Raw genomic sequence first — 25,720 nt, forward strand, 5'->3', positions numbered from 1 at the left:
TCTGTGCAGGCAACACTTCCTCGGCATTGTCACGTACGCATCGAAGATGGAGCCGACCTACTCGTTTGACCACTATGCCATCGCCCCCGATGCGGAGTACCCCAACAAGGCGGCACGGGTGAAGGCAGAGTTTTGGGTAAGTCTCCCTCGCACAACATTGCTCAATACGTCTCATTCATTGGACTTTTCTTGAAATAATGAATGGATACATCGCTTTTGTATGCAGACTTATTATAGATGCAAGGAGGGATTTGAGGCCAGGGCGAAGCAGGTGACTACCAAAGTCTGTAAAAAACTTGTCACCGACATGCATCACGAGGTGTGCATCCAGGCCATCGTAACCTACTACGGGTCAAAGCTTGGAGAGAGGAAAACCAAGAAAGACTCAAGAGAGATGCAGCTGACCCGGGAGCAGTACCTTGAGGTAAATGAAGAACATCAATATTGATTCGTTTTGAGATTGAGTTGGTTTAATTTGATCTTCTTATATGTCCAATACTTGATGACATGTAGATGATTCCCTGGTGGTGCCAAGCATATCTCGGGTGCTGGACGATGATGGTAGAGAGGTGGTTCATGGAGGAGTACCTCAAGATGCACAGGGATGCCCGGGACCGTCGTTTGCAGATGCAAGGTCCATCACACCATCAAGGCAGCCGTAGCCTCACCGGATACAAACAAGCATGGGTACGCGAATTCATTTATCTATTGTGACGCTCAGTTCTGCCTGATTTCTAATCATCGTGTTGTCTTTCTCGCAGTCGGCGTCACATAGTGGCCAGGCTTTGCTCGGACTTCCAGGCATGGTGTATGGCCCACAAGGGCAAGGCGACGTACGACGTCTCCTTCAACCTAGAGGACCCGCCCGAGGCATACACGAACCCGAGTGTCCACTCCCGCATCAGTGAGTACACTAAGGTGGCGAGGTCGCTCCATGGGCCAAACCATGATCCGAGCACCCAGGACTTCGATGGAGAGGCCGTCATGAGGGCGGGGCAAGGCAAGAAGCATGGGCGGTTCTGGCTTGGCGACGGCGTCATCGACACGGCCTCTACTCCCTCTCTCTCCCAGATCCAAGCACGGAGCACGAGCGAGAGCCCGGCCATTCGCACACGGCCGACCACTGCACAGCACCAGGTCGACGCACTCGAGGTTATTCCTATTTTACTCGTCATACATTGATCTTTACACACCTTAATTAGCTTTGCATTACTGAAACATTGGAGTGAAATATTACAGGCCTGGCTAGAACAAGAAATGAGGCAACGTCAGGAGCTTGAGGCCGGGCAGAAGAGGATGGCGGCCCAGCTGGAGGCTGAGCGGGTTGAGCGGCAGGCCCAGACGCAGAGGCTGACAGACATTACGGAGTTCCTACAAGGGCTTGGGCAACGTGTGGGCTTCTCTCTGCCAGCTGGGTTGTTGGTTCCACCTCCGCCTCCGCGTCCTGCAGCTGCAGCTACTCCTGTGAGTATGAAAGTTTTTTTACTTTCGCTTGTGCTTTGCTTGTATGGCATCTACCTTCCTAGATTAGCTATCCAAATAATCTTGTCTCACATGCAATCTTTTCTTCTTTGTGCAGTTTCCATCTGACGGTGGTTCGAATAATCCACCTCATGCACCTCTGAATGATGAAGCTAGGCCTTCACCACAGTCGCAGTGGCCGAGATGAGTGCACGTTGTATTTTTTTCATTTATTGTTCACTTGGTGATGGACTTGTGATATACTTGTGATGCACTTGTGGACTTTAATGGACTTGTGATAGACTTGTGGATTTATTTGGATGGACTTGAGCACTTATTATTATATATGTGATATATATTGTGATGGATGTGATATGTGCGGATGGATGTGTGGATGGATGAGATATATATGTGATGGATGAGATATATATGTGATATATGTTTGTATGAATTTATTTGTTATAATGGAATGTAAAAAAAATTTAAAAATTATCGTTTTGGGTCACTTTGCCGAGTGTTGCACTCGGCAAAGGACCCCGTTGCTGAGTGCCATGGTCACAGCACTTGGCAAAGCAGGAAAAATGGGCGCTCGAAAAACCATTTTTCCAGCTTTGCCGAGTGCCATGACCATGGTACTCGGCAAAGATTTTTTTAAAAAAAAATTAAACTTTGCCGAGTGCCGGCCAGAGGGCACTCGACAAAGAATTTTTTTTAAAAAAAAATTCAAACTTTGCCGAGCGCCGACCAGGGGGTACTCGGCAAATAATTTTTAGAAAAAAAAATAAAACATCTTTGCCGATGACTGGATAGAGGGCACTCGGCAAAGAAAAATTTAAAATAAAAAATAAAAAATCTTTGCCGAGTGCCTACAGGGTTGGCACTCGACAAAGCAACCGTCAACGGGGCCGGCACCGTGACGGTCGCTTTTCTTTGCCGAGTGCCCCCGGGGCTCTCGGCAAAGCCTTTGCCGAGTGTCCAATGAAAGACACTCGGCAAAGAGTGTTTTGCCGATCAATTTTTTACCGTGTGTTCGTTGCCGAGTGCCGCACTCGGCAAGCCTTAGGCACTCGGCAAAAAACGTGAATCCACTAGTGAATCACTGGTCCACCGCTGCCATGTCCTGCTGCATGCCACGATCTAATCGCCTGCGCATTCATTCCACCAATGCAATCGCTGGTCCTCCGCTACCATGCGGCCATGCCCTGCTGCCTGCAATTTGCATCGTCCAGTGTCCTGCAGCCCGGCCAATTACTGCAGTTAGCCATCCGATCCATCTGCAGCTACTCAGAATTGATGAAGCTAGCCGCATGTTTAGATGCCGAAATTTTTGGCAAAATGATACTATAGCAGTTTCGTTGTTATTTGGCAATTAGTGTCCTATCATAATTAAATTAGGCTTAAAAGATTCATCTCGTGGATTTCGTCTATACTGTGTAATTAGTTTTATTTTTTATTTATATTTAATACTTCATGTATGCGTTCAAAGATTCGATGTGACGGAGAATTTTAAAAAATTTGGCATTTTAGGAGGGACCTAAACGGTACCTAGGATCGATACATCGATCAGACAGAGACGGGCCAGGGCGTGATCACCGTCGGCCTACATACATAGAGTCAGAGCATATGCATCTTTTTATTTCTGCGCCTGGTGCCGGATCTAGCCACACGGCGGCCGGACAGGCCAATGGCCATGGGCAAGACGAGACCAACGTGACCACTGACCAGTGGGCAGTGGTGGAGATAAGAGGGGCCCGGGCCATGCCCCCTAGCATCACAGAAAAAAAAAAAAAGTTTACTGTACCTAAATGTATGTTAAATTGTTTTCCTAAATGTAACTCGACAATGTATATTTATGTTTAGTAGGATATAGTATAACAAAGTTCTTGTCATGCATATATTTATTGATGGCTTCTACGGATTAGACAATAAAATCACAATTGGAATAAAATATTTCGGTTCATTTAAACTTATTTGCCTACCTTATTATTGGGGTAAGTTCATGAATTTTTAGGTTTTATTTAACGTGTACTTAACTAGTAGCAATTTGGTGGTTGTCAATATTTTGTCGTCCTCAAGCTTATTGAGTCTCTCCTCTTTTTGTGAAATGCCTCTTTTTTTGAATCACAGTACATACACGCGCGCACACAAGCTACACCTATGAACACATCTGAAAGACTAACTCGTCAGATCTCCAAATTAATAAAGTCATTATAGGTGTATCGTTGTTGACTGGCATGTCGTCTACCACTGAAGAATAACGTTGTCAAATCCTAGACAATATGAGCACCTATATCAAACTGAGAACTTAAACTCGGATGGATGGATTCCAATACAAGGAGAGGCTACCCTCATATCATATATGTCGACTCTCTTTATTTAGCCATCCCCATCTATGTATATAATAACCCTGGCCAACCTACTGCTTCGACTGGGCTTTGCCGGAGGGGATGAAACCGGGCAAACGGCAGGGGACGTGAGAGCATGGAGGAACCTGGTGTCAGATCTACCTGCTGGGCTGGCCAATAATGGCCATGGGCGAGACCAACGTGACCGCTGACCAGTGGTGGAGATAAGGGGGGCCCGGCAGGGCCATGCCCCCTAACATCACAGCAAAAAAGTTTATACTAGCTACCTTACTAGGGTAAGTTTATTTGCATATTTCCGTTCATATAAATTTATTTGCCTAGCTACCTTAGTAGGGTAAGTTTCATAAAAAAAATTATTGTATTGTAACAATATTCTTGTTATGTGTATTTGTTGATATGGCTTCTACGGGTTAGACAATAATAAAAACACATAAAGCACAACTGGAATAAAATATTTCCGTTCATATAAGTTTATTTGCCTACCTTACTGGGGTAAGTTTCATGAAATTTTAGATTTTACTTAACATATGCTTAACTATAACAATTTGGTGGTCATCAATATGTTTTCGTCCTCAAATTTATTGAGTCTCTTGTTTTTTTTGAATCACGGTAATACGCTATATCATTATATGTTGACTCTTTTATATAAGTCAAAGTACAAACACAAAGGCTCATATACATACAGGAGCACTCACCTCTATGAATGCACATGCACACACACGACCTACGCCTATGAAACCTTTGAAAGACTGAGCTGCAGCTAAAGATGGCAACGGGGACCCGCGACCCGATACCTAACGGGTATTTACTCCATTAGGGTCTAAATATGGACTAAACACACTACCCACGGGTACGTAAATGGACCAAACCCGTCACCCATCGGGTACATGGGTATGGGTATGTTCCAGCAGTCCCCATAACCGTTTACCCATGGGTGAAAAATACCCGGCCATCTGAAAGAGATCAATGCTCCGTGATTAGACTACAGATTCTCAAAGTAATGCAGGTAGAGAGAAACAAATATGCTTGCCAGTAACCTTGGTCATATTTGATGCAAAAACCATAGCAATGTTGCGAGCATTCATCTTGTTGTAGCTTTCATTTTCCACCACATCTGCCATGAGATTGATGGCCCATTCAAGCAATGCTGCTTCAATAGGAGGTAGGGTACTTGCAAGATGGCTACACTCTTCTTCAGTGTTGCAGTGCATCACTTGTTCTGGAGTCAACGAGTCCAATACTCCACTTGGAAGTTCCCGAAACCATGTCTATAATCAATAACTTCTACATTAATCATGACTAATGTAGAGGAGAAACTAAATAGAAAGGAATCTTAATTTGCAGAAGATATTATTATATGCTATTATTTATCTAATTTTATGTGCTCTGGTTAGTGGTGATTGCTGTTGAATTGTTGATTTTCATGTGCGTGAATAAATTGTTGGCGGGTACGGGTGACCCGACGGGTATGATTTACCCGGCTGGGTATGGGTCTAGGGAAAATTCCCCACCCATGATGGGTATGGGTATTCTGATGGTACCAAATTTTTATGGCGGGGATGGGTCTGGAGTGGCCATACCCGATGGGGATTTACCCATTGCCATCCTTAGCTGCAGCGCATCTCAAAATTAATGAAATCATCACAGGTGTCTCGTTGTCAACTGGCACGTCGTTTACCACTAAAAGAATAGCGTTGTTAAATCTTGAAAAATATGAGCACCCATGTCAGATCGAGAACATGGACTCGGATGGGTGGGTTCCAACACAAGGAACCTAACCATATGACTTATTCTCATTTTACACATGTCGACTCTTTTTGGCCAACCCACCTTTGTGTTGATACCCAAATTTGGCTTGAGTCATATTTTACATGACCAAATTTGATGCTAAAATAAGATTAGTCTTCATTGCAATAGTTTAATTAATTCAGCCGCTCTATACTGTTTAGCTGATTAATTGTTTATAATCCGCAAAAGTGATGAGTTGGTTGCTTGGATATTGTTTATAAAGGTTAAACATACAAGGGGCATTGTTTCGGTATAGGAAATTCAAGTATTCAACCCAGCGAGCCCTTATAATATAATTAGAGATGCAGGTGGTTGTCCGTGAACCTATAAATAGACTTAATTTTTTTGGGTTCAAGTATTCAACCCTGCAAGCCCCTACAATATAATGCGGGATGCAAGACGGATTGTCCGCAAGCCCGCAAATAGTTTTATTTTTTGCAGGTTCAAGTATTCAACCCTACAAGCCCTTACAATATAATTAGGGATACAAGGCATCCACAAAATTTAAGTCTATTTATGGATTTATAGACAGCCCATCTTTCATCCCTAAATATAATGTACACTGAGACACTATTCATTAAATACCCATCTTATCTGGTAACCGTCCAAGTAGCTTTAAAGAGAGAGGTAGATGTCAGTCTTCTCGTCCTCTTAAAATAATTCATAAAAATATACTAGCTAGGTTCCTTTATACAGTATTTTGGTGAGGGGAGACTACAAAATATTCTTGCAATGCAAACACTAGCCCTAGTGGTATGATCACCACCGGAGATGGCTTCTTTGCCGAGTGTCCTAGACTTTGCCGAGTGCTTTTTATTGGGCACTCGGCAAAGAGGTTGTTTACAGAGTGCCAGAGAGAAAGCACTCGACAAACAACTGGCACTCGGCAAAGAGGTTGTTTGCCGAGTGCCGAGCACTCGGCAAAGAGGTGGTTTGCCGAGTGTCAGGATAAGACACTCGGCAAAGGGCCGCCTCCGTTAACGGCCGGCAGGCGCCGTTAATCCTTTGCCGAGTGTCTTATCCTGACACTCGACAAAGAGGCTCCTTTGCCGAGTGTCATTTTTTGATACTCGGCAAACCATATTTTTTTATCACTTTTGACCTCCAAACTTTTTCTGCAGTTCTCATACAATACCTGGTACTCCATGTTCCAATGTGGCACATTTTTGGGACTTTTTCTATATTTCTTTAATTTATTTCATTTAATTGAATTTTCTTGGATAATTCAAATTATAACCGCTAGTCATTCGAATAATGACAAAAATGAATGGAAAATGATATTCATGTTATTTAGTATAATGTGAGGCCGTATCCAGGAACAGACCACCAATTTCGAACATCTTGTTCATGAAACATGACCACGAACTTGTGGTCGAGTTGTTTTTAAATTCTATAAAATGCAAACGAAGTCCGAAAATCATGAAACTTGTCAAGATGTCATGATATCATATGTGGAGGCTGTGATAAAAAATTGAGAAGGTTTCACGTAAGTTGTCACGTACGATGCTTGCAAACTGAAGAATCTCCGAAGAAGTTTCATGATTTCATGATTCCGTAGAAATAAATGCAAAATCGAGGCTTCCATTACAGAGGCATACATTCTGGAGGAGGTGGCGAACTTCACAACAACATACTATGGTGACAACCTCCCTAGCGTGCATAATCCAACCCCTCGTTACAATGCTGGCGGAAATAAATCGAACCTCAGCCTTTTCCGAGGGCAACTCGGAAGCGCAAGTGCATCAACCCCCAAGACCTTGAATCATGAAGAGTGGCGCCATATCATGCTATACATGTTGACCAACCTTGACGAAGTAGCGCCGTACATGCAGTAACTTCTCAATGAACTTGTTAAATACGTCGTCACTATTCTGCATCCAACCCCTTGTTTCTCGTTGGTACAGGGAATTTCTTCATGAATTCTGGCGTCAATCAAGGGATCCTACCACGCAGCAGCTAGATACCCTTCTTAGACAGGGTGCGGAAAATGGAATGCCCGATTTCATTTTTTTGGTTCAAACAGAAGGTACCGTCCAATTTAGCTCGTACTTAGTTTGACATTCTAACTTACTCGTACATGCGAATAATATAATGATGTATCCTGCTTGAGCTTGCAGAGCCAGAGGGATGCGTCTATGCGTGCCGAGTTGAGGAGACAGGTTGCCGATGGCTTTGCCTATAGGGTCAGGTCATTTTCCGGTTATGACGTGAATGGATATCGCTTTCGCACAACAAGCTACGAGTAGAGTCGGTCCAATCGAAGAACCACAAGTTCTGGAGTTTTTACGCCCGGCGTTGATGAGGTTGAGTATTATGGAAGAATTGAAGAAATATACGAACTCAAGTTTTATGGTTCCAAACCTTTTAATCCTGTCATATTCAAATGCCATTAGTTTGATCCTGAAGCAACGAGACGGACATATTGTAATCTTGGTCTAGTCGAAATTCAACAGGATTCCATCTTACCAGGAGACGATGTCTATATTGTGGCCCAATAGGCCACGCAAGTTTGTTATCTCCCATATGTGTGTCAAACCAAAAGGCATCTTAAGGGTTAGGATATTGTGCACAGGGTATTGCCACACGGTAAAGTGCCTGTCCCAAACGATGAAGATTACAACTTAGACCCAAACACATATGACGGAGAGTACTTTCAAGAAGAGGGACTAGAAGAGAGGTTTGAGATAGACTTAACCGAAGTGATCGGAATGGAAGTAGACAATGAAACGGTTATTGAAGAGGACGCTGGAGATGAGGTGCAAAATGTGAAGGACTTACAAATGCTTGAGCGATTATATTTAGACAACGACAATGGCAACATTGCTCATTTGGATAGTGTTGATTATTTCGATATGATTGATAGTGATGATGAGACTTATGATGCAGCTAATCCCGATCATGAAGATTATTTCTAATACATGTAATACTATTTTATTTTGTAATTACGTTTTGTTTATTTTGCATCTCTTTCTAAGTACTTCTTGTTTATCTGTGCTTATTGGTTTACTCTTTTTAATTGCAGGTGATTGAACAAAGATGGTGGGCGGTGGGATGAGGAAGCTAACGTCCTTGTACCGAAGGACAAGCACCGCTGCACCGGGGGAGAGTAGGAGGAGAAGCAGCCGCGGAGGGAGCCATCACCTACCGCCCCGTCACGTGAGGAGGAGGAGGAGGAGGAGCAGGTCCCCAGGAGGACGCCGAGGAGGCGCAGGAGGATGCGCAGGAGGACGAGGAGGAGGAGGCGACAGCAGGGGGTTCCGCTTCCTCTAGTTCGTCGAGCGTCTACTTGTGAGGTCCCGCGAGCCTCCCTCAGCGACCGATACCTCATGAGAGACACCCGCTGATTCGACCCGAGGGGGAAAAGTAAGTAACTTTAGATGTTATCACTACTTTATATAATATGTTGAAAATCAAAATAGAAACTAATAATTTTTCTTAATCACTTGGGCAGAAACTAGATGATTGTGGCGAGTGGAGGTGCTCACACATGCCAAGTCAATGGCATCCTCGGTCTTCTGTGCAAGGAGCACTTCCCTGGCCTGGTTGACTACGCCGGAGTGACAGGGCCGGCCTACTCGTTTGACCACTACGCCGCTGCCCCCGATGCTGCAGATCGGGCCCGTAGGGTATTCAACAACAAGGTGGAGCGGGTGAAGCAAGAGTTGTGGGTAAGTCCTCCTCGCACTACATTGCTCAATACATCGCATTCATTGGACATTCTTAAATAATGAATGGATATATCGTGTTTGTATGCAGGATTTCTTTAGATGCCAGGACGGACATGAGGCCAGGGCGGATGCGGTGGCTACCAAATGCTGCAAAAAACTCATCGTGGATATGCATTACGAGGCGCGCATCCAGGCCGTCGTAACTTACCACGGGATCGTCCTTGGAACGAAGGTCACCAAAAGGGACGCAAGGAGCATGACGCTGACCCGGGACCAGTACCTGCAGGTAAATACAGAACATTATTACTAATTCTTTTTTAGATTAAGTAGGCTTAATTTCATCTTCTGATATGCCATGTACTTGATGGCCTGTAGATGATTCCTTATTGGTGCGCCGCGCATCCCCAGTGCTAGGAACAGATGGTGGACAAGTGGTGCTCACGCGAGTGGGAGGAGACGCACAACTTGTGCCGGGAGCGGCGTTTGATGATGCCAAGTGTAGCACACCATCAAGGCAGCCATAGCCTTAGCGGATACGCAGAAACATGGGTACGCGAATTCATTTATTTATTCTAACGCTCAATTCTGCATGATTTCTAATCATCTTGCTGTTTTTCTCGCAGTCGGCGTCACATGGTGGCCAGCCTTGCTCCATCTTCAAGGCATTTGCTATGGCCCACAAGGGCAAGGCAACATCCGACGTCGACTACAACCCGGAGGATGGGCCCGAGGTGTACAGCAATGTGACCGTCCACAATCGCCTCAGTGAGTACACATCGATGGCAAGGGAGGTCCATGGGCCACAGTACGATCCGAGCACCGAGGACCTTGATGGAGAAGTCATCATGAGGGTGAGAGGAGGCAAGAAGCATGGACGGTACTAGATTGGCGACGGCGCAATCAACTCGGCCGCTACTTCCAGTCTCTCCCAGATTTGAGCAAGCAGCACGAGCAGGAGCTCGGCCATACGACCTTGGCAGGACACTTCACACCACCGGGTGGAGGCACTCGAGGTTATTCCTAGTTTATTCGTCGTTCATTGGTTTTTTCATACCTTTCCTTTGCATTATTGTAACATTGGGGTGAATATATTGTAGGCCCAGCTGGAACAAGAGAGGAGGATACGGGAGCAGATGCAGGCGAAGATGGAGAGGGTGGAGGCCAAGCGGGAGGCCGAGCGGGAGTCCGAGCAGCGGGGGATGGCGGAGATTCTTTAGTACATGCAAAGTCTTGGCACCGCTACGGGTGTAGTTCCACCACCTTCGCTATTCGCTCCACCTCCACCTCCAACTCCTCACTATTCTACTCCAGTGAGTATAAATGTTTTAGTTTGTATGTTCATGCTTACGGTCAAATCTAGTGGAGTATGAAAGTTTTATTCATGTATGGTATATATTTATCTTGTCTCACACATGCAATCTCTTCTTCTTTGTGCAGAATCATTCGGCGGCATTGAACGATCCTCATGCTTCAGCGAATCCTTCACCAAATCAGTGATGATACTTGTGGTTGTTAATGGTACTTCTATTTGCAATTGTGGTTGACGATGATGGAGCACTTGGATTGCTTGTGAACTTATTTGTGATATATTGTGAGACATGTGACGTTTGTGATATATATGTGACGTTTGTGATATATATGTGGTGTTGGTGATATATATGTGTTGTTGATGATATATATGTGATGTTGGTGATGTTTGTTATATATATCTTATGTTTGTTTGGATGGGATGTAAAAAACAAATAAAAAGACTGTTTTCAATCACTTTGTTGAGTGCAATGGCCATGACACTCGGCAAAGTGACTACCTGGGAATTACCTGGGAACATGATTTGCCGAGTGCAACGGCCATTGCACTCGGCAAACATCACAGATTTGCCGAGTGCAACGGGCCAGGCACTCGGCAAAGGTGACCTGTTTGCCGAGTGTCTTGTCGGTGGCACTCGGCAAAGTGGCTACCTTTGCCGAGTGTCTAAGTCAACAGCGCTCGGCAAAGCGGGTACCTTTGCCAAGTGCTTGACCTTGACACTCGGCAAAGCCGCCGTCACGGTGGCGCTCGCCGTCATGGCCACTTTTCTTTGCCGAGTGTCGGATTGGCACTCGGCAAAGCCTTTGCCGAGTGCCCGATAAAGTGCACTCAGCAAAGAGGTCTTTGCCGATAAACTATTTACCGAGCGCCCTTTGCCGAGTGTAACACTCGGCAAAGGCTTTGCCGAGTGTATATCGGCCTTTGCCGAGTGCCTCAGGCACTCGGCAAAGAAATCGCCTCCGGTAGTGGATAGCTGTTGCCTACCACTAACGATTTGGCAAAATGAGGAATAAAATAGTGAAGAAGATAGTATTCGTCACTTAGGGTTTGTCTAGATCCTATGATTTAAAGTTTAACTACTAAATTTTAGACTACTTTAGCTCTTGAGTCTCCAAATAAAAGATATATGTTGTTTAAAGTTTAGTCAACCTCATAAAAAATTTACCACACAAGTGAACTAAAGTGGTCTAAAGTTTTAGTTCTTAACTCTAGCCAACTAACTAAACTTTAGATCATAGGATCCAAACAGGGCATTATTCTTGAGTGTGTGCTTGCTAGGAAGTTTTGGGTAAAAATCTAGCTGATCTATCTAATGTGTCGATAGTTATGAAGCTGCAGTAGCTAGATTACGGATTAGTGATGACATGAAACATGCATGCTGCAGTGAACATGAATTAATGTTCATTGTAGCGGCCTTGTGTGCCATTTATTAATTTGGGAAATCAGAGGTGCTATATGTTTTCAGCAAAATGCGGGTGCTTGCGGTGGGGCTCTGTGCAAAACATCTTAGGGACGTTAGAAAAAAAATTGGGCATTACTACATTACTACTGTGCCCAACTCGACAGTAGGAGAGATACCAGGCATGGCTTCACGGGCTGGTGATTGATGCAACCGAAGAGATTAGAATGGAGGATGGTGCATCATGATGTTTCAGATCAAACTGTGAAATTAAAGAAGCACACAAGGATGCAGTATGTGCAGCTTTCATCAAACTTTTGAAACTCGGGGAACCACTACAACAGAAATGCACAAAGAATTGAAGATGGGTACATCGGTGGCGCTAAAATGAGAAACGTCACATATGTAGGATTAGAGCTGCATCTATCCATCACATGTCTCTGTAAGCAACCATATCCGTCTCTGATGAGTGCATATCAGAGACTTGTCTATTTAGTAACCGTCTCTGAATATTTTAGAGACACGCCTCTTTCAAGTCCGTTTTTGTGTGGTACCACATCAGAGATGGGTACATTTTTAGAGACTCACGAAATGTATTCCATGTCTATTATTTTTTGTATGCTTCAGAGACCAGTATTCTATTAGGGACGGTGAAGTTTTTTCACGCCTCTCATTGGGGATTGTGTCAAGGACACTCTCTCTCATGCCCCATCACTAGTGTACATCCTTATAGTGTTATATTAGAGACGTGTTAAGTTAATACAAGTCTCTAACTGATTGCATGCCCTGCGCCTTGATTGCTCACTAGCTAGCTATCAAGGTTGATCGATCATCTTCCTATCCAATGCCACTGCCCCACGGAGCTAGTCACTTCTTTTTCAGTGATTATCTCTGGTGTTGAATATCAAAGACGATTTCTTGTTCAATAACCATCACACTAATGTATGCATATCAGAGATGGGAATAACACATCACTAAGGTTGTCCACGATGTAATTTTAGAGACGCTTGTTTTGTCCGTCGCTAATATGCATCATGAATCGTCACTAGTGTGTTTTTTTTCTGTCATAGTAAATGACTCGTGCAGTGAGCTGCAGTTCAGTGTTCATGTAGTAGGTAGGCTTAGATAAAATTGTGACATTCAGTTATGACATAAACCTGATTGTTGTTATGTTGTGCTGGGGCTAGTAGTTGAATGCGTTGTTTTGTAACTGTAACACATATTATTTGGGTTGTAGAGCTGAACTTGGTCGTCATGTTGCAATGGATACATATCTTGATTGTTTACCTACCCTAATTTCAAATAGATCCTTTTGTTCACTGCTGCAGACCATTTTTTTCCTATGAATGAGAGCACTTGCGTTGACTCGCAAACCTCCGTCACGAGAGCCTTACATTTCTTCGCATTCGTGCTATACCGAGAGGAAAGCCTGGCACACCGTCCCAAATCCGTCAGGGAGGCTAGTCGTGCACCCGAAACAAATCAGCCCATGCGTCTGAGAATCAAATGAAAATATCGGCACAAACTTACGAACACAGCACGCGCGCAAGAGGCAAAAATCCTCTTCTTTTATCTCAGCATGCCCACATTGGCTCTTATCCACAAATTTGCTCATCCTCTTACTCCCTGACGGCATCTCTCTGACGGGAACCGACGGGAAAAACCATTCTTGACGGCATTGAGTACTTTCTTGAGTAATTATATTCCTTTACATGAGGTTTGCATTTGCCTTCTCCCCTACACATTGACTGATTTTTTCTTGATTGACGACATATTTTTATATAAAATAAATATTAATACTTTTAATATAAACTAGCAGCATCCTGCCACGCGATCCGATTTTCACGGGTGTAAGGAGTCCTTTCTTTCTAGAAATGACTACGTGATGCATGCAAGATGCGGATGCAGATGAAGCAGCAGCATGCATGAATGGACTCGATCGGCAAATGGATCCCCAACTACCACTTGAGATCAGTGTTCCATGTGCTCGTCGTCGCACCAAGCCACCAACCACCCCAACCCCAGAGGCTGCGAGCCTGCAAGCTCCTTACTACGGAGTACTATATTATGCCCACGAATCACCCAGCAAAGAGAAGCAGCTCACACTTGACACTCCACAGTCGTCGCCCACACCCCAAGGGGCTCTGGCAACAATGGCCTCCGCCACCCCACTGCTCCCCTCCCAGCTCCTCTGCGGCAGCGTGCCGCAGCAGTGGCAGATGGGCCTCATAGCCCTCCTCCCTGTGCTGCTGGTGTCCTACCTCCTCACCAGCAGGAGCAGGAACAGGAGCAGGAGCGGCAAGGACCAGGCGCCGCGGCTGCCGCCAGGCCCCGCGCAGCTGCCGATCCTGGGCAACCTGCACCTGCTGGGCCCACTGCCGCACAAGAACCTCCGCGAGCTGGCGCGGCGGTACGGCCCCGTCATGCAGCTCCGGCTGGGCACGGTGCCGACGGTGGTGGTGTCCAGCGCGGAGGCGGCCCGTGAGGTGCTCAAAGTGCACGACGTCGACTGCTGCAGCCGCCCCGCGTCGCCGGGGCCCAAGCGCCTCTCCTACGACCTCAAGAACGTCGGCTTCGCGCCCTACGGCGAGTACTGGCGCGAGATGCGCAAGCTCTTCGCGCTCGAGCTCCTCAGCATGCGCCGCGTCAAGGCCGCCTGCTACGCGCGCGAGCAGGAGATGGGCAGGCTCGTCGCCGACCTCGACCGCGCCGCCGCGTCCAAGGCCCCCGTCGTCCTCAACGACCACGTCTTCGCCCTCACCGACGGCATCATCGGCACCGTCGCGTTCGGGAACATCTACGCCTCCAAGCAGTTCGCGCACAAGGAGCGCTTCCAGCACGTGCTGGACGACGCCATGGACATGATGGCCAGCTTCTCCGCAGAGGACTTCTTCCCCAACGCCGCCGGCCGCCTCGCCGACCGCCTCACGGGCTTCCTCGCCCGCCGCGAGCGCATCTTCAACGAGCTCGACGTCTTCTTCGAGAAGGTCATCGACCAGCACATGGACCCGGCGCGCCCCGTGCCCGAAAACGGCGGCGACCTCGTCGACGTCCTCATCAACCTGTGCAAGGAGCACGACGGCACGCTCCGCTTCACCAGGGACCACGTCAAGGCCATCGTCCTCGACACCTTCATCGGCGCCATCGACACCAGCTCGGTCACCATCCTGTGGGCCATGTCGGAGCTGATGCGCAAGCCGCAGGTGCTGAGGAAGGCGCAGGCCGAGGTGCGGGCCGCAGTGGGCAACAACAAGCCGCGCGTCGACTCCGAAGACGCCGCCAAGATCCCGTACCTGAAGATGGTGGTCAAGGAGACGCTGCGGCTGCACCCGCCAGCGACGCTGCTGGTGCCCCGGGAGACGATGCGGGACACCACCATCTGCGGCTACGACGTGCCGGCCAACACGCGCGTGTTCGTCAACGCGTGGGCCATCGGCAGGGACCCGGCGAGCTGGCCGGCGCCCGAGGAGTTCAACCCGGACCGCTTCGTCGGGAGCGACGTCGACTACTACGGCTCGCACTTCGAGCTGATACCGTTCGGGGCCGGCCGCCGGATCTGCCCGGGCCTCGCCATGGGCGAGACCAACGTCACCTTCACCCTGGCCAACCTGCTCTACTGCTTCGACTGGGCGCTGCCGGCGGGGATGAAGCCGGAGGACGTCAGCATGGAGGAGACCGGCGCGCTCACGTTCCACCGGAAGACGCCGCTGGTGGTGGTGCCCACCAAATACCAGCGCCGCGCAGCGTAGTAGTGAGCAGAGCAATCATCGACGACGACAACGACTGAATAATAGCGTGCCGAAGTTTAGTACCACCAGCCAACAGTCAGAGTTGGAGCTATCAGCTATCCCATCCTATTTTGTTTTTTGTTTGAGAAATATTTATTATGTGTTTTGCACGACATAAATAAATAAAATAAATAAAGCAAATCAAAGTCTCGTCCGACCCAAGGACGTGGGCTCCGTCTCACCCGACCTCGAGGCCGCGGGCTCCGTCTCGCCCGACCCTTTGGGTGCAGGCTCCGTCTCGCCTGACCTCAAGGACGCGGGCCCCTTCTCGCCCGACCTCGAGGCCGTGGGTTCCGTCTCGTCCGGCAGGGACCCATACCGCCGCCAACCACTCCGGGTCCAAACGTATGGGCCTGGGTCAAAACTCTGACGCCAAGGTTGAGGCTGTCACGCCTCGATGTAACTCGTGGCTATGACGGGCCATACCTGGGGATTCACATCAAGAATATTGTCGGACGTGCCGGTACTGTTCTGCCTAACCCTCGTACGGATGCTGACAGGCGCATCAGTTCACCACGATGTCCATCGGGACGGAGTGGAACGCCATGACCGGCAGATGACGCCTGCGCATGGCGCCAGTGACGAACAGGGCCGTGACATGGAGCCGTCCCTGTTGACATCTATAGGATCGGCGGGATCCGCATGAAGGAGAAGAAGGACCCGGCAACCCTGAAAGCCTTCTTCTCTCTCGTTCTTCTCATTTTTCTCTTCTGTAACCCGTGCTTTCCCCTCGACTATAAAAGGGGAAGCAGGGCGCCCCATGAAAGGGGGATAAAAAACACAAGAGCACGACACGAGCACATGGGTGACCAGTAATCGAGCTCTCAGCACCCGTTCACTCCTTCCACCAGAGACTTGGGATCCTTTCCCTCTCTCGCCTGTTTGTAACCCTATTGCAAACCAAGTGTCGGTAACACGAGCAGCAGCGAACTGGACGTAGGGACATTCCGCCCGAACCAGTATAAACCCTTGTGTCCTCCGAGCACACCATCCGAGCCAGACGCGCAAATACAAATTTACTTGTCGGTGGTCCGAAAACACCGACATCAGGTTTAGTTTTTTTTTTTTACTTTTCTAAATTTGGTTAGGAACATTAGCATTCAATTGAGGAGTTGTGCAGCTTGATGAATCCATGAATTGAATTCTGGTGGATGATGAATATATGACATTGGCTGGCATAATCCTGCTGCATTTTGATTCGCTTGTATAAAACTGCTGGTTATCCTGGTTCGTAAGAATATATATTGATCTCTAGCCTTGGATGGTGATCACATAAGTTCAGATCCGTGTTATTAATCTACACACTGCAAGCTTTATATGAAGTGATCTGTTTTGCATTTGTATAATTTTACATAAACTGGTTTGATATATCCTCTTCTAAGAACCTGCAGATTTACTCACCATCCTTATTATCTGTCATACTATGTTTATCTTGATCTAACAACATACTTCTGAACTGTGGGTATTTTCTTATTTTTGGCCTTTCACTTCTGACGCTCACAGCATGTATGAGGCTATGTGGCATGACATAACTAACCAAGCAGGAAATATTATTTCTGTCACCATTCATGTAATGTTTGGGATGTAGGTTCATTTGATAAAGTATCTCTGTACCAGTGAAAGTAAAAACTAGATGAACTTCAGTCGCATGTTGACAGGTCTAGCGAGATTCCTCAAATCCAGGATTCATGCCAGATGGGGGGGGGGGGGGGGGGGGGGGGGGGGGGGGGGGGGGGGGGGGGCATACAAAGCTATTATTGCATTCAGTTTGGCAAAATGAGATAGCAGCTTTGTTTTGGAAACTCCTTTACTCTTAAACTTTGAACTGACTTCGACAGTAATATTACTTGCATGGTAGCTAATGTCAGACAATACATAAACTTATATTTCCCAAAAGTACTACTTTTTTGGTCCCAGAGCATAGTAGCTCTTCACTAATGCATTGGCCACCACCCCTACACTTATTTTTCAGGTCGGAGCTGCAGATTATATAGCAATAACTAGGAACTACCATACAAATTTCATATCAGAATTTCGAGCTGTGAATATGAAGATATGTGACAAGGTACTTTTTTGCGTGCTGGTTTTTTCCCTGCTCTTTCAGTCTGTAACAGTCAGGGCCTTAAAGTCCCTGGTTAGTTCGCAGGCATGAGAATTCAGATGCTGCAGGTGGACTGGAGCCTATAGAAGTAGAGCAGAATGAAATTTCTTCTCTAGAAAAGAAACCACAAAGTGAAATGTGTGATTTTGCAGTGCTGAAGAGGAAGTAAAGCTCTTTAGACGAATGCAGCAAAGTGTCAACACAAGACAGGAAAATTTAGGATAGAACGATGGATAGGACATGCTGATTGAGTTGGAGAGCTTTACAATATATATATATATATATATATATATATATATTTTAAGGCAAAACTGTGGGGGAGATCCCCACAGCACTTCATTTTATAAATTTAAGGGTAAAACAGTACAAACTTACAACAGGAATTAACTGTAAGCATCAAGTCAAAAACAAAAGGCTGATCTTAGATCATCCTTAAAACGAAGCGACTGAAGCAGACATCGGTTTTTGAAACTTGCAAACCAAATGTTGACGTGGACTTGGCCATTGTTGAACACTCTGTCATTTCCTATCTTCCATATCTCCCACGCAGCAGCTTTACAATATATTGCAAGTTAGGATATAGAAAAAGGTCCATTCGTTCAGGTTTTTAGAAAATAGATAGGGGATAGCTTGAACTGACGGGCAGTAAGCATTAGCTAAATAGCTAGTTGTTACTCTGACTTACTGAAACAGTTTGTTTCCCCTCCGTGATTGACATGATGGGATAGCATTAGGTATCTCTATAATTTGAGGAAGGACCTCTCTTTTATTTAGAGATCGAGGTAACTTGATAACCCTTTTCTGATCATGTAATGTCCGTTTTTCTACAAATCTCAAACACCATGAACTGAAAATATGTCTCAGTGAAGGTTGAGGGCTCTTTTCTTTTCTTCCTTTTTTTAAAAGAAAAATACAAACCAAGGGAATCTGACATCCATCAAAGATAGAGAAGATTTTACAACAACTAAAGTCGCTGCTTGCCTCAGATGATTATGTATGAGTTGCTGAAGTTATGTTAGACCAAGGGTGGTTGAGAAAGTTGTGTTATTATAATAATGGCTTGTTGTGACGGGAAACAAGATGAAAGCAGGCAATGCATACCCTGAGACTGGCTTCACTTGGGGTTATTTGTGATGGCCGATGGGGCACCTTGTTTTGCAGATATCTGGACTGGATCGGCTTCTCGAGATGCAGACACGGCTGTATCTGGTCACCTGGATCGTTTCCAGGATGTACATCCCTCATTCCGTTCAGAGTTGAGAGTGCAGCATCACCTCCAACTTCGGCAGACTTCACTCGTGTGAGAAGGCATAAATAAAACCAAATCAGAGCATTGTTGCCGTGCAAATTTAGAGTAGAAATGTTGCAATGAAGGCAGAATATGCCGTTTGTCTAGGGGGTGATGAGCCACATGCATGTTTCTGTTGAATGCTGCGTTTTCAGTTCAAATTCAAATGACCAGGAAACCAAATACTGTATTGTACCATTCGTACGTACAAATAAGAATATTGTACATCGGATTCCTCTAGTGTCCTTGCATTGCAGCAGGGCAGTGCTGGCCATTCAATCGCAGGTCGCAGGCAAAAGAAATAATATATTCTTCATATGCATGTTGCTGCCACCACCCACGAAATGAAATGAAAGTAAAATCAAATCGTTTGAATCGGAAGCAGCGATGGACGGTCAATGGACATTTGATTAGCCTCGATCACTTCTCTCATGTGATCGACTCGAGAGCATGCACCCGTTGAAGCTTTTCTTTTTTTATATAATTTTTTTTCATTTCCCAAAAAAAATTCTTAATTTTCGTCTTTGAGATTGATCCAAGAGAAGATAAACAAAGCGCGTAGCCACGTACATCGAAGCTGGGTGCACATGGTCACTCCATGTGACCTACTTACACAGCTGCACTTGATTGAGGCCCTGTTTAGATCCCACCCAAAATCCAAAATTTTTTAAGATTCCCCGTCACATCAAATCTTGCGGCACATGCATGAAGCACTAAATATAGGTAAAAAGAATAACTAATTGCACAGTTTGACCGTAATTGGCGAGACGAATCTTTTAAGCCTAAATAGTCCATAATTGGACAATTTTTGCCAAATACAAACGAAAGTGCTACAGTAGCCAAAAGCCAAAATTTTCGCATCTAAACGGGGCCTGATTATTATTTGCCTTTAAGCTCATGCATGCATGCAACTTGCAGGTTCGTACTATAAACCAATCCAGTGTACTGAGAAGGGAATACACAGCTGATAAGTCATGACTGAAAGTACTGTTGGCTGATTTATTGTGAGAGAAAAATACTGTTCGTTGGCTGAAAAAATACGGCTTATAAGCCAAACGAACAGGGCGTATATTATCCCTGTCCGAATCCATTGGTACAATGGTCTCATGGATCATAGTTCATAGCTAATATTAGCTAGCGAACTATTCACTCTGGATGATGTTTGAATCCACTAGTTAAAAGGTGGATGCAATGGTCATTTTTGTTTCTCTATGTACAAATTATATTTTAGTTTTAAATTTTGTGAGGTGATAGAGGACATTGTATTTTGTGTTAGAAAAATGCACTATGAATTTTTCATCATTATGTTTTATACGATATTGTATCTCTAGTGCTAATTTATTATTAAATTTTCTAAGCTATCAAAATTGTGGCAAAAGTTAAGATATATTTTTTCTAACATAACTTATGATGTTCTCTATCATGTCACAAAAGTTGATATTAAGACTCAACTAATACATGGAAAAACAAAAATAACAAATCATGTTAAGGGGTAAACTAGACCAACTGAAATAGTTTGAGGGAGTAAATTGAACCAAATGTAAATTCAGGGGGTAATCTAGACATATGTCAAACTTGAGGGGAGTAATTTGGACTTTTTCCTTTTAAAATTATGTGTTTTTAAGGAAATTAAGCAAGTTGAAAACTGAACTAACTAATTAGTGATGAGGCTAAGTTAACCTTTTACCAGACTCCTTATTTGGTTCCTAAAATTGTTTGGATACCTTGTAAGGAGTAGCTGCTATATATGGCACTGATCTTTCTGAAAAAAAAATTGTTTCTGAAAATGCATCTATAAATATATATCTGCAGATTGTTTGCTGAGATTTGATACTCTTGCTGACATTGGAAATGCATCTATTGCTGGTTCAGTTATAATGAAATTGGCCACCTGTTCAACTAAATTTTTATAGTTGTTACTGTTAGGCCTTATGTTAACTGAAATTGGCCATCTATTAAATAGCAATTTGAAAACTGACATTTTTCCTTCAGAACTGACAGAGTTAAACCAATTCAGAGTTAAACCAATTCAGAACTCATTACAAGGAGCATACATTTTTCCAGAGTTAAAACAACTGACAGAAAGCTACCAACTGACAGATCATTTTTCATTTGAAAACCGACAAAAAGCAACCAACAGAATTGCAGCAAGGACAGTTGAATTGGACAAGGTACACTTCCATGTTAAGATGTCTCAAAGGATTGTTATAAACAAGCAATAGTTGTAATATATCCAAGTTTCAGTGTTTAAGCTAGATAGAGACAATGTAACATGGAAGAGCTGTTAATTCATACAATTCTACAATGCAGCAGCATACTTATAAACAAAAACCAAGAGATCGATGACCTACATATTTAACTAAATCCTCTAAAAAATCAGACAGAACTTTCACTGACGATCCAGACTCGTGAATACTAAAACTGATCAGTAGGAGCCAAGAACGTAGGAGCCAGGTGCTAGGATCGGAGTTGCGACAAAACGATCCACGACGAGTCCTCATTTACCGCCATGTCCTCGTCTCTACATGAAGGAGCGCATGCGCGGCCGGACGATGGACTGAGCATCGTCCACGAATATGGTTGTGCCCGTCATGTACCGGGACTCGTCCCCGACCAGGTACAGCACTGTGGACGCTAGGTCCTCTCCAGATCCAGCCATCTCCGTAGGGGCATCACCTCCGCTGTTGCCTTCTCAGCCTTCTCCTTACCCACGGAGATGGGGAACTTGTCCTGCAGATGCAGGCCGCGACAGGCTGCGTTAACCCTAATCTTGTGCTTGCCAAGCTCCATTGCAGACAGCTGAAACAGGGGCAAGATTCAGATTGACAAGAATTGGTTGTAGCAGTCAAAAGACGAAACGGGACTGAACAATACAGAGGTTAACCCTGAGAAAGACAGAGACAGTGATCCTCTATACTTTTTTTTTTTTTGAAAAATTGGCAGGAGCTCTGCCTTTCAATTAAGAGGGTAAAAAGAGTTAATCATATACAAGCAAAACCAGGGTTAACTCGCCCTGGGGAGCAGGAAAAGGATAGGCTCTCTCCGAACGCTAAACCCCCTCTAGCCGAATGCTCTCCTTTGCTCAATGTCGTCTTTGATCCTTCCTGCTACTTGCATCACTGATTCAGAGTTGTTGTTGAATATGCACCTGTTTCTCTCTTTCCAGAGGTTCCAAAAGGTGTATATGACCATGCCGTTGAAACGTCTCCGCTCTGTTAGGGGCACTACGGTAACAGCCTCCTCCCACCAGGACATGATCTGCAAGAGGTCCCCCTGCTGCTGTTCCTAGAGTAGTATCGAAGTGTTCCCATGCAAGAATTTGTCTCAGTGATCCTCTATACTCAGTGGCTGTCTATGAAAGCTTTTCCTGAGCTGAACAATCAGGGGTACCATTCCATCATCCTTTCCACCTTGGCATATATGAACTGAGCGGTGTTTTCAGAAATTCAGAAACCTAATGGATGCAGATTGTTGAAAAGGCCCAAATGGTATGTGGGCTGTGGAATTCAGCAGCAGCTCCTTGAATCGATTGGTTGTATAAAGAGCCTGGGTTGTTTCAGCCTTTCAGGGTTTTGGTATTATTACTTTCTTTTGCTCCGCTGCTACTGTCTGAACATTCAAGGTTGTACATCTGAGGTGGTGGTGGTGTCTGAATTTCTTTAGCCAATTGTTACCATGTTAGTGTGGTCCAGCTATTCGTTTATTATAGTCATATATGTACTTCGGTTGGTACTTTGGTCAGTTGCATCTAAACTGAACACAAGGAAAAAAATATATTATCCTGCATGTCCCTGAAACAATCACCATTGAAGATGCTATTTTTCGTGTGCATGTGTAGGCATCAAGGAGTATTGAGAAATTAGTAATGTCTGATTTGGCAAATTGCATACCCACTGCCTCCTGTTTTTATGTGCAATTTAAAGGTGCAAAACTCATAGAACTCATAGACATATGAGAGTTGACTTGTCCAAACTTTGTTGATCATTTCAATGTGGAATTTTTAGCATTGCAACATGATCAGTTTCAGGGATTTTATTTGGACAGAACAGCAGCTGTCAGCATAATAAGCATATAGAAAGGGCACACGTCTAAGTAGTAGACAAGGATACTTACTCGGACCAATTGGTGAATAGCTCCTAAGCTTGTACCATATGCTGCAGCACCTGGATATAACCCTCTCTCAGCACCAATAATCTGAGTCAAGAACACAATAGATCCACCAGATTTTGTATCCTGGAATCGCTTTGTGATCGCCTTCATAAGAAACCAAGGTGTTATCACATTTACTTTGATGGTCTTCCTGTACTCATCTTCACTTATACTGAGACAATCTTGCACCTCCCCTGGTCACACAAACACACACAGTAATGGGACATTTAAAAAAAGAATCGGCTGAAGCAGGACATAAATGTGGACAAAACTGGCATTTCGTTCTGGTGTTTTCAGTGTTAAGACTACATTCAGACTAGCGATACCACTAGAGCCTCTGGTTTGTTTAGGATGCAACATCTCACATGCTGGACCCATGACAATTAAAATAAAAGACAACATATCTGTAATATGACACAAGTTATGTAACGGATCAATTTAATTATCAGGGTAGTTCAGTTCAGAGATATTTCTGAACCATGATATACGATGCAAATTCAGTTCACTGGACCCTGTATTGTCCCCACTCCCACAGTTTCCTACAGTTATCTTTTTTTTTTTATTTTGCTAAAGGGGCGCGCTTGGTTAAAAGCCGTAGTGAAATTGAAAGCGTTAGCAATTCAATCCACAGTCCACGAGCATCCCCGTTCACGATTTTTACTGTGGCATAAGCAATGAGCTCAAGGTAAACAAGCAAAGGCAAACCAATGGTCCATACGGCATCAGGCGAGTACGTCTGTATGCGAATCGTTCATACCCTCGTAGGAGTAGCAGTTGACGAAGGCATCCAGTCCGGCGAAGCAGCGCCAGGCCCGATCCACCGCCGCGTCGGCCGCCGCCTCACCGCACGCTTCCAAGTCCAGCCCCACCAATTCGACGCCTCCGCCTCCGCTGCCCCCGCAGCGCCGCGCCTCCTCCGCCGTCGCGGCCAGCGCGCCCTCGTCGCCCAATAAGACCAATCTTCAACCGGAATCAGAACCGAGCCGCATGCGACGACAAGCGCGGGGACGGGGAGTGGTGGCAGCTACCTGCAGCCGTGCTTGGCGAGAGTAGAGGCGATCCCCCGGGACACTGGCGTCGCCGGCGGCGGTGAGCAGCACACGCTTCGCGTAGGCGTCCCCCATCCTCTGGACCACCCGATTTCCGCGGCGGAGGCGGATTTTTTTTTTTTCTTTCCTCTCTCTCTCTCTCGCGAGCACGACAGCAAAGCAGGCAGGCAGGGGCGCAGGGCAGCACGCTGAATTCTTCCGGGAGTTGGACCGCACACAGATGCGGCGAAACGAGTGAGTGGGGCCACCGCGCTGAGCTGGGAAGGTTGTTCTGGGCCTGCGTCCCGTGGGCCGGCCTTCCTTCTATCTTCTCGACGGAACAAATGGAAATGACCAAGTTTTAAACATTCTCCCGAATTTGTCTAATATAAATAGAAGCGCAGGGCTGGTTTTCATCATTTAAAAAAACAACCACACAAGTTCTGAACAACAGAGTATATCAAATCGGCAATTGAATCGGATATATAACTTTTTTTTTCCTTTTTCTTCATGGAGCAGATATTCTACAAAAGACAATGCATGAGCTCAAACAATAAACAGACATGGTGGTCCCTATTTTAGATCTTACAATGGTAATTTTCTTCCAAAAGCTGTGGTAAAAGCAAGAGGACAAATAAGAGCCTATTTTTTTTAGTGGAATCTGATCTTAAAACACGGTTTAACGCTCAACCAACTAACAACTCCACATCACTATCAGCTCCGGTAGTCATGTACGCAACACTAAGCCTACTCAGTCGAATACGACCTAACAAGCAACTCGGTTGAAACATATCGCTTCATAGGTTTTAGCATGGAAAAGTTTATGATGACCACAACTTCACTGTGGCAACCACTAAAAATCAGCCTAACAACTCACTCTAGACCACATCACAAAAAGCACAATTGACCCAACTATAGAAATGGATGGTTCATTAGAGAGAAATTGACAAAACATGCAACTATATAATAAAGACACAACCAGGAAAATTGAAAGAAAAAAGTAACCAAGCTTGCTACTGGGGTGCTAGGATGCTGGAGGAAAACCAAAGCCTCTGGTCATCGTTCTTGAAATCGCCAAACACAATGACACAGACTCTTTGATTTCTGAAGGGCCTACTCAACAAAAACACGACAAAGACGTCCACCATGAAGGACCCCAACAAGAGACTACCAAATCACAGTGGTGGTTCTCCATGACGATGCCTCTGAATAGGTAAAAAGAACTATGTCATGTTTTTTTAGGTTACCGCCCCTACTCTTTAACTGCACAATCGATGCAATATAGTCTCCAAAGGTTTAAATTCAATATTAGCACTGAAAATCAGGTAAAAGGGTGAGTGCTTTTATGTGTGTACTGTGTATGCTTGTGGCCACGC

At 45.3% G+C, this 25,720-nt stretch overlaps 1 protein-coding gene and 1 pseudogene across 1 annotated transcript; one reads left to right on the plus strand and one right to left on the minus strand.

Annotated features, from left to right (window-relative positions):
* The first annotated feature begins 14,080 nt into the window (after positions 1–14,080).
* LOC136517147 (4-hydroxyphenylacetaldehyde oxime monooxygenase) lies at positions 14,081–15,918 on the plus strand. The gene has a single exon (XM_066510666.1). The coding sequence runs from the start codon at positions 14,144–14,146 to the stop codon at positions 15,737–15,739; it is 1,596 nt and encodes a 531-aa protein (XP_066366763.1). The 5' UTR covers positions 14,081–14,143; the 3' UTR covers positions 15,740–15,918.
* A 5,406-nt stretch (positions 15,919–21,324) lies between these two features.
* On the minus strand, positions 21,325–24,440 carry LOC136517790 (uncharacterized; annotated as a pseudogene).
* Between the last annotated feature and the right edge of the window lie 1,280 nt (positions 24,441–25,720).

The sequence above is a fragment of the Miscanthus floridulus genome, chromosome 17 (genome assembly GCF_019320115.1).
Source record: "Miscanthus floridulus cultivar M001 chromosome 17, ASM1932011v1, whole genome shotgun sequence".
NCBI classification, from domain to species: Eukaryota; Viridiplantae; Streptophyta; class Magnoliopsida; order Poales; family Poaceae; genus Miscanthus; species Miscanthus floridulus.